This window comes from Erigeron canadensis, chromosome 3 (assembly GCF_010389155.1).
Source record: "Erigeron canadensis isolate Cc75 chromosome 3, C_canadensis_v1, whole genome shotgun sequence".
In the NCBI taxonomy this organism is placed as follows: domain Eukaryota; kingdom Viridiplantae; phylum Streptophyta; class Magnoliopsida; order Asterales; family Asteraceae; genus Erigeron; species Erigeron canadensis.
Genome location: NC_057763.1, coordinates 14,570,066 through 14,583,912, shown reverse-complemented (window position 1 = coordinate 14,583,912; position 13,847 = coordinate 14,570,066). Strand labels below are relative to the sequence as shown.

The 13,847-nt window shown below is 33.7% G+C and overlaps 2 protein-coding genes across 3 annotated transcripts; one reads left to right on the top strand and one right to left on the bottom strand.

Moving 5' to 3' along the window:
* Window positions 1-367: 367 nt before the first annotated feature.
* LOC122592472 (protein S-acyltransferase 24) lies at window positions 368-7,225 on the top strand. The gene is made up of 13 exons (XM_043764708.1): window positions 368-801; window positions 4,092-4,232; window positions 4,441-4,553; window positions 4,669-4,748; window positions 4,890-5,053; window positions 5,172-5,310; window positions 5,404-5,503; window positions 5,613-5,670; window positions 5,785-5,862; window positions 5,986-6,084; window positions 6,198-6,276; window positions 6,353-6,501; window positions 6,603-7,225. Exons 1-13 carry the CDS (start codon window positions 544-546, stop codon window positions 7,011-7,013), a joined length of 1,869 nt encoding a protein of 622 aa, XP_043620643.1. The 5' UTR covers window positions 368-543; the 3' UTR covers window positions 7,014-7,225.
* Window positions 7,226-8,449: 1,224 nt separating this feature from the next.
* Window positions 8,450-12,633, bottom strand: LOC122594479 (protein PHOX1-like). 2 transcript variants are annotated; one of them, XM_043766925.1, is made up of 3 exons: window positions 10,325-12,633; window positions 9,026-9,247; window positions 8,450-8,827 (listed from the first exon to the last, which is right to left on the bottom strand). In XM_043766925.1, the coding sequence occupies exons 1-2, from the start codon at window positions 12,267-12,269 to the stop codon at window positions 9,099-9,101; spliced, it is 2,094 nt and encodes a 697-aa protein (XP_043622860.1). In that variant the 5' UTR covers window positions 12,270-12,633; the 3' UTR covers window positions 8,450-8,827; window positions 9,026-9,098. The 2 variants fall into 2 exon arrangements, with proteins under 2 accessions (XP_043622860.1, XP_043622859.1); XM_043766924.1 differs by having other exon boundaries at window positions 8,450-8,822; window positions 10,325-12,630.
* Window positions 12,634-13,847: the final 1,214 nt, after the last annotated feature.

The window sequence follows — 13,847 nt, the reverse complement described above, 5'->3', positions numbered from 1 at the left end:
TACATTAATGCAATAAATACATACATAATATATAGAATATGAAAGGTTAGAGAGCTAAGAATATGGATAGCCAATAATGAATTCATAACATTTCTTTATTAATTTATACTATTTATCAATAATTTTTAAACTATATATATTATCTTCTTTGTATATATTAACTTAAGAATTTTATTTGTATTAAATAGTTATACACTTATCATAAAATCTAACAACAAACTTTTGATATAAAAATTTTATAAATTTTTTATGATGCCTAAGGTTTCCTATAATACTAATTAGTTGTGTTATAACCCAAACCATTCATCTAGTTTGAAAAGTGGAACATCAAATTGTCAACTTTGTATTACATGTTCTAGATGAAAAATAGATGACAAAAAGCGTTGACTACTTCATCTAAAACCCTAACAGTTGCTAAATAAAATTGTCAAACCGTATGGATGGATGGATGGATTGATTATTCCATAAAATAATAAAATAATCTTATTTCTTTTCACCATATATTCTGTAAACAATTGACAATTCCAAACAAATAAAATAATAATGTCATCAGAGATCGAGGTGGTGAACGAGATCCAAGAAGAATCTAGAGATGATGACCGTGATAACGGTAACGGAGAAGATACAGACAGTATGAGAGATGACGTGTACAGTGCAGCTGCATATGGTGATTTGGAAAAGCTACAGAGATTGGTGGAATCACAAGGTTGCTCTGTTTCGGAGCCCGATAATTTAGGTTATTATGCTTTGCAATGGGCTGCTCTTAATAATCGTGCTGCTGCCGCTCAATATATCATTCAGGTTTGATAATTATTATATATCTGTTTTTTTATAGTGTTTAATACTTATGATTTTGTTGACTATGTTTGTAATTGATGAAATGTTTATTGCGTCGATAAAGTTTGTTAATGGGTTTTTGTGATGTTTTGGGTTAGAGGAATATTAATGGTTTTTGTGATGTTTTGGGTTAGAGGAATATTAATGGTTTTTGTGATGTTTTGAATTAGAGGAATAGGCTAAAGTAGTTAAGTAGATGTATAATAGTCATTTGGTAATTCATGATGTCGGATTTTGGGATGGTGCTATTGTTGGATTAAATCTTTCCAACAGCTATTGCATTGATCAAGTTTGTTAATCGTTTTTGTGATGTCTTGACTTAAAGGAATCGACAAACTTATGCAAATAGGATAGAATAGTTCCTAACATAGGATGTATCTTACACATAGACATGTATGTGAGCATCACAAATCTAGACAAGTTGGTTACATAAAAGATTGTCGACATCTGGTAGTGTAATGATGTGTTACTTTATATCTTAAGCATATTTACTGGTAATGTAATTACTTCCAATTTTCTTTTAGGTGGGTTTGTAATATGGTAGATGTGTATATGATACAACAACAATACCCAATCCCGTCAAAGGCGAGGTATGGAGAGGTGAGATGTAGACAGTCATACCTCCACCCGAGGGTAAAGAGACTGCATCTTGACATATGTGTACATGTGTGGCGATTTCTTTTTGTTCTTTAAATGTAAGGGTTCATCTTTGAAGAAAATGATGAAGTGTGTGACCTGTATACTTGGATTAATGGGTCCGTGTGATATAGTATCATTTTGTGTGTGAACTAATATGTAAATGAACCAAGTGGAGAGTACATGTCTGTACCATCGATGTAGCTAACTTAGGAAAAGAGAAACCCAGTGGGAATTTGAACTTCTTTTGGTAATTAGAAAAATGAGGATAGTTTTGTTTGGAAAACATCTAGCTTCCAGGACAAGTTGAAACTGCCAGTAAAAACTTTAAGTGAAAAATTTGAAACCCCTTATAAAAAGAAATTATAAAATGGACAGAAGTGTGTGCACATCTTATCTTACTATACTACTCAAGAAGAAGTAGTGATAATATAAGAAAAGCTTAGGTGTTGGCCCTCTAGGCTGGCCAACAATGCTTTTCTTGATGTCATGATCCACTAACCAAAAATATAATTAATTAGTATCAAATTCTACTAAAGGAATGTGAATTCATGGTTATAAAACATATTATTTATTATCCGTTTACAAAAACATATACATTATACTCAAATGTTAATTAATTCACCTTATCGGATATACTAAAAAAAATTATTCAACAGACTCGCGTTATATGTGGGATCTAAATCTAGTAACTCCATAAGTATGATTGAAACATCTGATATCGCCGTCGGGGAATAGTAACAGAACGAGTCCTAAGATCACAACATATTGTGCTATATGAGGGAAATATGTTTATGTAACCAGATGTTGATGATATAAATTCATAATCTTTTTTCCTTGTGCTAGTAGAACTACGAGAAAATGCGTGGAGGATCCAATCCAAGATAGGTGGACTATGCTAATACTCTGTCATTCTTACACTTATGATAAGTGTATGGGGAGGTTTCTATATGAAAGCCTTTTCATTTTAGGTTGGAAACCAGTTTTTGATTCTATGTGAAAACCGATTTCCATAGTTTTTGGGTGTAGAAACCTGTTTTATCTGTTAAAACTGGTTTCTTACAGTTTCTATGAATTTATATCTTTAATTCTTTTTTTCTGCAGTAGCGTATGTTTCTTCTATATATATATATTCTATGTTCAACTATAGCCATGATTTCAACATAAACTACCTTCTTTAATTGAATCCTTCTGGATTAGTAAGCTTAGTTTTCAAGTTATGAACAATTTGGTTTAAAGTTTTTTGATTTTAATTTATGAACAATTTCTGTTGAAGTTTTTGGTTGAATGCATTATGGGTTTTTAAATGGCATTTGGCTTGTTTTTTACTTAAATGTGTGTTTTTCTTTCTTGGGCGCATCTCCCCTATGCCACATTCTAGGTCTTATCGCATTGAGTGCGCTACTCCTTTGACAACTATGAACTTATCTGGCATTTTTCATTGAAACACTTGGGTGTTGATGTTGATTTCTTCCTTTTAACAGTAATTAATATTTCTCAATGTGTTAAGCTTTGGTAATAAGGTTTAAGATAGGAAAATGGTGTTAAATCTGTAAGTTGTATCTGTAACAAATTTCATACTTAGTTTTCTTTCAGAAAATTCATTTACTCCTAAAATGTAATGGCAACGAAAACCTAACCAGACGGGTAAACCGAAACCCGATAAAATTGGACGGGGGATTGACCTAGTTTATAGGGTCTGGGTCCACAAACCAGGCTTGGGATTACTACTAAAACCTCTGCAGGTATGGTACTTAACAAAGATGTCTTTGAAATAGGGGATCAGTTGATCGGAAAGCTCGGGCAGGAGTTTGACATTCAAGTATGGTATTATGTCAAACCCGCCCAATTACTCGATAACAAATCCGGACCCAATTACCAGCTCCAAAAGGCCAAAACTTCATTTATACGAAAGGGATATGCTTGTACTGTTGTACATATGTATATATCATATATATAATATAATGCATAATATGTAATACCTATAAATATAATATAATATAGCGTGTTTGGGTGAGTGAATGTGTGTGTGTAAAATTATTATTTAATGTACTAGACGGGGATTGTCGATCGTCACTGGGAAACCCACAACCAGATGGATCTTAGGTAACCCGACCTATTGTCATCCCTTTGCTCTTTTCCTACGAACAAATTAAGTTATTTTAATAATTTAGAAGATACGCTTTTTGAGTTAGGCTCACTATTGACAACCCTGCTAAAAGTGTGTGAGATAATACGAAGAACCAGATCTTAATGAGAATAGAATATCCCGTTTTCACTGCCGAGGAGTTAATAATCAGGAGATTTTCTTTAATATTAAGCTCGGTCTTTAATTTCTGTGCTTGTTGATAGGAGTTAAAAAGCTCACGATGAATTCATGATAGGTACAATGCCTGACATATGACGACTGTAAGTAATGTGTTATACGAGGGTGGTTATTACCTTTACAATCTGAGTTTTATGTGAAATTCCTTCTGCTAGGCCTTAGGTGAAGGGCTCTTTACTTAAGTTAGCTGCAAACGTTGCTTCCAAGTGTCAATCCCAGCTAATATAAATTGATTATTGGTTTTAGTATGACAAATCACTTGGTATTTATTATGTTTCTATAAACTTTGCAGCATGGTGGGGATATTAATGCAACAGATCTTACTGGGCAAACAGCATTGCATTGGAGTGCTGTCCGAGGAGCTGTTCAGGTGGCAGATCTTTTGCTCCAAGAAGGAGCCCAGATCCACGCTGCTGATGTCTATGGATATCAGGTTGGTGTCTGTTATCACATTTTTATATATGTTTATTCTTTTGCAGCTAAGATGTATTTAAGCGTGGTTAACTTTTGTATGATCATTGTGAAACAGTATGTGCTATGCTGCTTTATTCACAGAGAACCTCAAATTTATTTATTTTTTGTTAATCTCACTCAAAAAAGTAACATGCAACTGATCGTGTATAAATTTGCATTCCCTGCAGACAACTCACGTTGCTGCACAATATGGTCAGACAGCCTTGCTTTATCACATTGTTACAAAATGGAATGCAGATCCAGATGTACCGGATAATGATGGAAGAAGTCCTTTGCATTGGTACTTACATCTTTTCTTACATATAAAACTCTTAACTTTAATAAGTGTCAAGTGTCTCTCTGTTGTCTATAGATCAACACTATGTCATCGTATATCTGCATGCGTCAATTTGTAGGGCTGCGTATAAAGGATTTGCAGACTGTATACGGCTACTTTTGTATTTGGATGCATATAGAGGACGCCAGGACAAAGAAGGTATGGCATTTTATAATTTCTTTTTGAATTTATGTCATATATGGCATCGTTAGTATCAACTGAATGTTTCTTTTATATTTTCTAATCACTTGTCTTCAAAATATTTAGTGATGTGTTTGTGCTAATGTCCTTCCATTCCAGGTTGTACACCTCTACATTGGGCTGCTATCCGGGGCAACTTAGAAGCATGCACAGTACTCGTGCAAGCTGGGAAGAAAGAGGATTTGATTGCAACTGATAACACCGGTCTCACACCAGCACAACTCGCTTCTGATAAGAATCATCGACAAGTTGCTTTTTTCCTTGTAGGTATTCCTTGACACTTCTAAAGAATATATTTCATGTTCATTAACATATCTTTCAATAATACAAGTTAAATAGAAACTTTGACTTAAGATCTTCTTAATGTATCTGGTTCTTCAGGGTAATGCCAGGAGGGTCTTGGACAAACGCTGGGATGGAACAAGTATACTAGGGCGGTTTTCAAAACTAGGGCTGGCACCTGCACTTTTGTGTGTAATATTTGTGCTACTTATGACCTATATTAATTCAGTCGTTATGGGTATTTTTCTAAGCTTTCAATAGTCTAAACTTTCGTATACGTTAATTAATGAGACATGGCTTAATTTTGTTATGAATATTTTTGTGGCAACAGCTTCAAATTTGCCAAAGATGACAGCTGGCTCTGCATTTTTTGCATGGATTGGTGCATTCTTGGCAAGCTCAGGATTGGTACTGTTCTACAGGTGTAGTTGGTATGTTCTGACTTTCCTTACATGTTCATAGCTGATTTTTATTTATTGATCTAACTTGGGAATTATAAATCCAATATTTTTATTCATCGATGCTCTTCTGGTTTTGTAGCAAAGATCCAGGTTATGTTAAAACCAACAGGCATGATTCGCAAAATATGAAAGATGATGTAAGTCGTGTTTTGCTCATTTATTAATAAACTAAATGTTAACTATTGTTGCTGTACACTATGAAGGGCTGCTCTGCTAAAGGTTAATCTTTTTATTACTTTTGTAATGGTTAGGAGCCTTTATTGAAGATTGAGATAAATGATCCTGCTTTAGTAGCTGGTAACTGGTCACAACTTTGTGCAACTTGTAAGGTAATGTTACAGCTAAGCTTTGCCAAAGATGTATCTTGTCAGTTTTTTATGTTAAACAGAAATAAATTTACTATCTTTGGTTCTAATCTAAGCTTGTTTTTGACTCATTTGACCTTTCGTTAGATTGTTCGACCTATTCGCTCGAAGCATTGTTCCACCTGTGACCGATGTGTTGAACAGTTTGACCATCATTGTCCATGGGTGTCTAATTGCATTGGCAAGGTTTGCTTACATGCCATTTTTACTGATGTCTGATAGTTCTTCAATATTCTAGTAGCTGTTATTCACTTTAATTCAACCTTTATGATCTTGTTGACCTGGCTGTGATGATGCAGAGGAATAAAAGGGATTTCTTGGGCTTCCTTGTGCTTGAAGTTTTTGCAATGTTGATAACTGGCATAGTGGCTCTCACAAGTATCGTTTACTCATCTCAACCATCTTCTATTTCCACTTCTATGACTCTCCATACTGAAAGACCATCTTTATGCAGGAATTTTGAACGATCCATCAGCTCCATCGTCTTTTGGGGCATGGTTGAATCATGCCGGTAACCAGCACATTGGTGCCCTGTTGTTTTTAATTTCAGATGGTTTTCTCTTTATGGGTGTAGCAGCCTTAACTTCTATGCAAGTTTCTCAGGTAATTCTGTGCTATTATGTTCATTATTTGATCAAATTTAGTTTAGTGCATGCTTTAATGATACATCAGCATTATAATTTGCTTGTTTTTTATTCTTTCAGGTTGGTCGTAATATCACCACAAATGAAATGGCAAATGCAATGCGATATAGCTACTTACGAGGGCCAGGAGGCCGTTTCAGAAACCCATATGACCACGGATGCAAGAAAAACTGTTCAGATCTGTTTATAAACGGATACAACGAAGACATAGAGTTGATTGAAGAAGTAGCTCAATCAGAAGAGATAAATATGATGCCTTTAACCAGGAGTTTGAACCAGCACAATGGTAATGTTGGTCATCCTCATCAACCCAATGGAAACAATCTTGCTATCGATGTGAATAATAACTCAAAAGCACATGTTCATTCTTCAAGTTGTAGCCATGGGAATCAAGGTAAAAATGTAACTGATTCTGCACCATTAGGGCTAGGGCTAGGTTTGGGCCGAAATATGCGGTCTATGGCCTCATGATTATAGATGATCCTGGCACGAATATCGTTTGAAGACATTATTTGTTGTATCATTCTTTTTCAAGTTTATAGTATTTTCTCCAAGTTTTGTAGTTTCATATGGTCGGGCTGATTGTTGGATTTTTTATTTATACGTGTAATCTGTACAGAGACAGGACTGCATATTTTTTTTTGTTATCAAAACACCATCTCAGTTGATCTTTTACAGTGAAATTATATTGTAATTGCATAGTCATATTTCTGACTTCTGCTAGTATATCTATAGAGGATACTTACCTGGGTTGTGTGATACTGTGATGTGTAAGAGCAGACACTGTATTATTTAAATTAACATCGAGCTTCACATACGGTTAATTCAATGTCATTGTGGTGTCTCGAATGCTAAATACTAAATACTAATTACTAACTACTATGTCATTGTGGTGTCTCGAATGCTAAATACTAATTACTAACTACTAACTCGTTATCAATAAAACTCGTTATTCAATAAAAGGAAAGAAAAAACATGTGGTTGCAAGAGTTATCGTTTTCAAAGTTCTTTGATTGCACACTTTTACCTCAAGTTTCGTGATCGAGGGGTTGTTGAAGTGGCCATTCATTAAAGAAGGTGATATTCGTACTACAATTTTTGATTTATTTACCACAAATATGTTTAATTGACTTGTGATCCGAACGGTAACAAATTTCTAGATCTAAGATCTGAATTTGTGATCCGAAGAGTGGGATTGAGATTGAGATTGAGAGTTTGAGATCGAGATTATCCCTATCCGGTTAAGGTTTCTACTCCGGTGGATCTAACCCTATTTTTCACTTTTGGGCTGGAGGTCCCTTCCACTCCGGTGGATCTGGAAGCAGCCTCTCTACCTTTGAGTAGGGATAAGGTCTGTCTACATCATACCTCCCCATAGCCCAGCTTATGTCGGGATTTGGTACCTTGTTGTTGTTGTTGTATGTTTAACTGACTTGTACAGTATACTTTAACAATTATATTGTGTGGTAAATATATCTAAGCTTTGTGATACAAATATTAATTCTCATTCATTAAACATATACTTTTCAAGATTCAAAATGATTATTTTATCTCTTTGCCAGTTTAGTCAGTGATTCGTTACCAACTTACTCATATTGGATATTGGAACACTATTTAATGGTTAAAGTACCGGAAATGGTTTCTTTCGACTATTTTAGTGACAGTTCCATCAAACGCGGATAGTCATATTTGTAGCCTTATAGCCAAACTGAGAGAATCTTTAAAGAACACATTAAAACAGACTTCAAGTGATGTTCAAAATGCCAGCTATATGATATTTGTGTGCTTTTTTAATTTTTATGGATTGTGACAAATATATTAATGAAACTGGAAACAAAGTAACTGTGATTAGAAAAACCTAGTACCAAACATGAACAAAAATATACTATTCAATGGATCAACAATCATAACACAAACAAATAGCGATTTATATCCGATGAATACTGAAAGAACATACATTTATGGTATCTTGTTCAATAAATTTCAATCTTAATGTCCAAACAAATAAAATAAAATAGATGATGAGAAACAAATTACATAACCAAAGAAAGGCACACTTCAGTACACCCAAAATGAGATAAATATGTGCTCACTTGTAAAAATAAGTGTCATAAGTTAGTAGAGGGCAAAGCAAGAATCAGGAAGCTGATGCACGATTTGTGGGAGGGGTCGTTGATTTGTCACGTGTCAGAATTCTAGGAGGCATCCAATAGAATCTTTCGTTAATTCTAAGTCGTGTCCAATTCTGGGAACATGATGCCGAGTTTGAAGCTGCAAAACCTGTCCTATGACAATTACCAAAAAAAAACATAGTATAACTTAGACCAACTATCTTCCCCTCTCTTTTCTGTAACAAAATTAATGATATGCTGTTGTTTCAAACGTTCAAAGGTAATCACTTTTAGCCAAGTGCATCGACCATACATTAGAAGTTCCTACATTTCACAATCTAATAAAGGCTAGGATATTGACTTGTTACTTACCGAATCAAGAATTGGAGAGCAATAGAGCTGCACCAGAACTTCTCTTTTCCATTTCATCGTGAAACAGTTACTTTCATGCATGTTCTAAGGCATGGAAAATATTAGAAACTCGTCTTCGAAGTAAAGGCTCTAATCTGAAAGAAGGAACACCAGTTTGCCAAATTTTTTCTTCATACATTTCATTCCATGCCTGTACAATCTCGTCTATATTGAAGCCCACACCTAAAATAGCACAATTTGACAATGAAGTTTTACTAAATTTTATTGAATATAGGAAACACGGCTCCATGTTTTTGAATGTTCATAGTTTCTATTATTTGTATCCCAAAACGAGAAAAGAAGATAACGAGCCATATATATATATATACAGTGAAAAGTTATTTTGAGAACCCTTTTTTTGCGAGAACCTTTGAGAACTTTTCAAATCAAAGCCCAACGGATGACTATTCTTTACATGAAAATTGTTTTTTGATTGTTTTCTGAATAACTTATGTGTAATTTTGAAGTTTATAATTGTGTGGAGGCATGGATTATCATCCGTTATACAATTATTTGGAGATTTCGATTCTTGATCACATGTGCACGAATATTGCTATGATTACATGTGATCGACTTGCATACATGTGATCATAACAATATTCGTGCACATGTGATCAAGAATCCAAATCTCCACATAATTGTATAACGGATGATAATCCATGCTCCACACAATTATAAACTTTAAAATTACACATAAGTTATTCAGAAAACAATCAAAAAACAATTTTCGTGTAAAGAACAATCATCGGTTGGGATTCATTTGAAAAGTTCTCAAAGGTTCTCGCATAAAAAGGGATTCTCAAAATAACTTTACCTTATATATATATCACAAACACCATTTTATGCAAGAGGATCTTGTATACAACAGATAGAGGTAGCAGATCAAACATATATATTATATACATAATTGAAACAAGGCTAAAGGAAAAAGCGTCAAATGGGTTGAACGTCATCCAAAGTGCATTATTAATATACATAAAACCTCCGAAATCATTTTTATTCAATAACTGGGTTAGCATTAAAATGACATAGTTATTGTATTTGTATTTGACACACTGATAATTCATTAAAAAAACTGAAAAAAAGTGTTTTGAGTAAACCCATACCAAAAACTACCAAATTTAACCCATTTACTCAGCTCTCATAAACAACCCATTTTGCCACCTTTAATGACAGACGGACAGATAGGATTCCCGAAGTAAATGATTTTCTTTTCAATAAAAAGGGAAGAAAATTAAAGAGCTAGTAGAAGCATCAAACCTTCTGGTGCTGCATCATTAGAGCAATGATTCTTTAGCATGACAGCAATATGTGTATGAGAAGTTCCAGCAAGTTCAAACTTTTCAATAGCAATCTCTAAACATTCATGCCAAACAGTAATGCCAAGCTTATATTCCATAATCGATCTTTCATACAACATCTTGCCCCACAAAACATTCATCCGAGATCTCATACTTGCGGCCTGCTCAGCCACTTCATCTTGTGTAACGTCTTTCATAAATGGACCCAATTCCGTCTTCTTTAACTCTAACTTCAGTTTATTAGGCCTCAAAATTCCATCTACGCGCGCTTTCTCTATTTTCTCCCAAATTTTCATACCCTTTTCCATATTATCTTCAGCCTCATTATATAGTTGAAAAACCGTCTCTTTTGAATCCCACATTTCAAGATTAATGTTTGTCCCAAGTGCATAATACCAATAAAGTTTTGCTTGTTCATATTGTTGCTGTCCTAAAGCCAGAAACCCTTCATAGAAATCAGGTTTGATGTTGGTTGCTTCTTTGTACAGATCACTGGCTTTTAGATATTCAGTTTGAGCAGACTCATATGAATCTTTAACCTTTAAAAGTATAGATTCTTTTGAACCGTTCTCTGAATAGTAAACCCTTTTCTGTGCTCTTGACATATGAACATTTCCCCAATTAAACAAAGCCAAAGCTGCCATTTCTTGAAACTTATCAGCGGCAACTTGAAACTTTTCTTGAGCAGCATTACTAGTTACAGTATCTTCCATAGCTTCCGAATATAACTTCATACCGACCTCATGAAGATCCAAATATTCATCACTATTGAACCCAACATAGTTCTTGAAAAGATTAGCAAACTCAAGTATCCAATCATCAATACAAGCAGATGAACTGAAAAGCTTATGTTTTTGTTCTCGGCTTCTAATATATTCAAAGAAAGGGTCTTGCTCAGGGTTGACTTCAACTATGTACAGCCTAAATGCACCCCGTTGATCAGAAATTGATGATTCGGCCCAAATGAGTTCTTCCTTTGTGGTAATTGTAATCATATCGCCTTCTTCATCTTTGTATTTTACAAGCACAGCCTTCGAAACTGGAAATCGATCGCTTATTGTTTCTCTTAATCTCAATATGTCACAATTGAAAGGAATTTTTGCCCATCTAATATCTTCCCCATAAACCAATTTAACAACCCGTTTCGGTTCTTCTTCGTTGGTACTACTCGCACTTATTTGCTCCTCCACGACCAACTTATCTTCTTCGGGGCTTTTCTCATCCTTCTCAGAATCTTTGTACTCTTTCAAAACACGGTCAAGTTTTTTCATTTTCTTATCAGTTTTTTTCATTTTCTTTTTATCTAACTTCTCATTCAGTGGCTCCGGGATTTGAATATCATCCATTTCTCGTTGAATCTTATTATTCTTTTCTTCAATCACCTTATCCTCTATACATGCTTCCACTCTGTCTACAATCTCGGTTGCCATGAGATTATTCGGTTCTATATTTAAAACCATATTAGCATCTCTTAAAGCCAAATCAAGCCGATTTAAGGCTTCATAACACCTAGCTCTTTTCAATAGTGCTTTAGTATACTTAGGTGTAACTTCAAGAGCCAAATTACACTCATGAATGGCCCTAGGAAGATCACTAATACCCATTTGCATATAACAGGCTGCAATGTTACTATGAAGATAAGAAACGTCTATATGGTTTCCGGGAAGCAATTTGAGGGCTTTTTGATACTTTAATATCGCACTATCATAATCTTTAGTTTGAAACAACTTATTCCCTTCTTCCCTAAGTTGTTGAGCCATTGAAATGAAAACAGCAATGTCGTTATCATACATCTTTGTATTATTATCAATACCATCATCAAGTTTGTTTTCCCTTATATCAACAATACTATTATCTACCGATTTTGATCCTACTTTTTTGTTTTTTCTTGATTGTTTCCCCATTGGCAAACCGAAAAAACTTCACTCCTTGCTCTTAAAATCCCTAACAAATAGCTGGTGACTCTAATTGAAACTCTTGAATTCAAATCTAATCCAACTAAATTCAACTAAAACCTAAAGATTATCAAGAACTATGAACTAAATTCTTGAAACTCAATATATCTAACATCATATATTCAATTCCTATCCAAGATCAATACTTAAACCTTCTTTAGACTATAAATCATAAAACCCAAATAATTAAATTTCACTTATAACACCCTTATTATGTTAATTTAAATTCTATTATAGCTATAAAATACAGTCAATGAGATCAAAGCAAAAAACTTTACTTACAAATATTCATATAAAGCCCAAAACTTTATAAGAAAATGTTAGATATAACGATCCTGTAAGTAACTACAAGTACAAAAAAGACTTATCTGGGTGGTGGGTAGAAATCAAAATGTGATATTTGGTTGCAAAACAAAGATACCTCAGAATTTTCATAGACTTCCCGGGAAAACAATTAGATTCATGTTTTTTTTTAGTAGCATATATGTCTTGGGTTTGAAGTTTGAACTTTGAAAATTGAGATCTATTATTTTGAAAAAAATTAATATATATATATATATATATATATGGGCTGAACATAATTTAATAATGATATATGCTATTTTCTTTTTCTTTTCCTTTTTCTGACTAATATAGCAAAATGGCGGATGGCCTACAAAAGTATAAAGAAAAGGAAAAATGATTTATGATGTAACATCATTTTTGTTAGATGATGTTCTCATAAACTCACTTAAATTAATTTTTATATTTGTCAAAAAGCCCCATGATTTTAATGGTTTGTAAAAGCAACATCATCTAACCAAAATAATGTTAACATCATCCAAATTATGCCCGAAAGAAAAAGCTTTGGAGAGGTTTTAAGTTTTAACATAGTGAAAAAATAATAATAATAATAATAACTAATATAAAATATTAAGTAATAATCAGGCACATAGACAAGACATGTTTCAAGATCTAAAGAATAATTTTATTTTTACATATCAGTATTAACTAAGAAAAGTAGAAACTAAAAATGAATAATACTTCTAAAGAGTGGAGGACAACAATAAATGTTTGGTACCACGTTTACAACAATTTCTTGGATTTGTATTGACCAACTAAAAGGTTTTTCCTTTCTTGATTGAGTTATGTAAATTGTTACATAAATAGTCTCTCATCCAAATAAATATCTAATATAGTAATACGAGTGTATCTTTTTATTTTTAACTAAAGTGAAGGCCTGCGTTAGACAGCCGGGCTTCATAGGTTGTTTTATACGTTTTATTTATTTAGCGGGTTTTTCTTATGATGGTTTGGAATTTTCTAAACAATACAAAATGATTTCAAAAGAACTAAAAGACAAAAGGGCGTTAATCTTATTCAAAATCAAACTAAAATCAACCTGATAAACCAAAATAAATACTTTTAAAGCTTGAAATATAACTCTAAAGCCAGGGGTGCTAAGTCCACTTCTATCTACACTCTTCTCTCGGTCTTAAAGCCCTTCTGATAACCTGTGAAAGGACCCGACTCGATAAACCGAAAACG

Bases quoted from the DNA above. Each gene is read 5' to 3' on its own strand.
- LOC122592472 (XM_043764708.1), top strand. From the start codon at position 544: ATGTCATCAGAGATCGAGGTGGTGAACGAGATCCAAGAAGAATCTAGA. The intron at 4,554-4,668 runs GTACTTACATCT...GTCAATTTGTAG, and splicing joins GGAAGAAGTCCTTTGCATTG to GGCTGCGTATAAAGGATTTG. The intron at 4,749-4,889 runs GTATGGCATTTT...CTTCCATTCCAG, and splicing joins AGGACGCCAGGACAAAGAAG to GTTGTACACCTCTACATTGG.
- LOC122594479 (XM_043766925.1), bottom strand. From the start codon at position 12,269: ATGGGGAAACAATCAAGAAAAAACAAAAAAGTAGGATCAAAATCGGTA. The intron at 9,248-10,324 runs GTTTGATGCTTC...GTGCTATTTTAG, and splicing joins TAATGATGCAGCACCAGAAG to GTGTGGGCTTCAATATAGAC.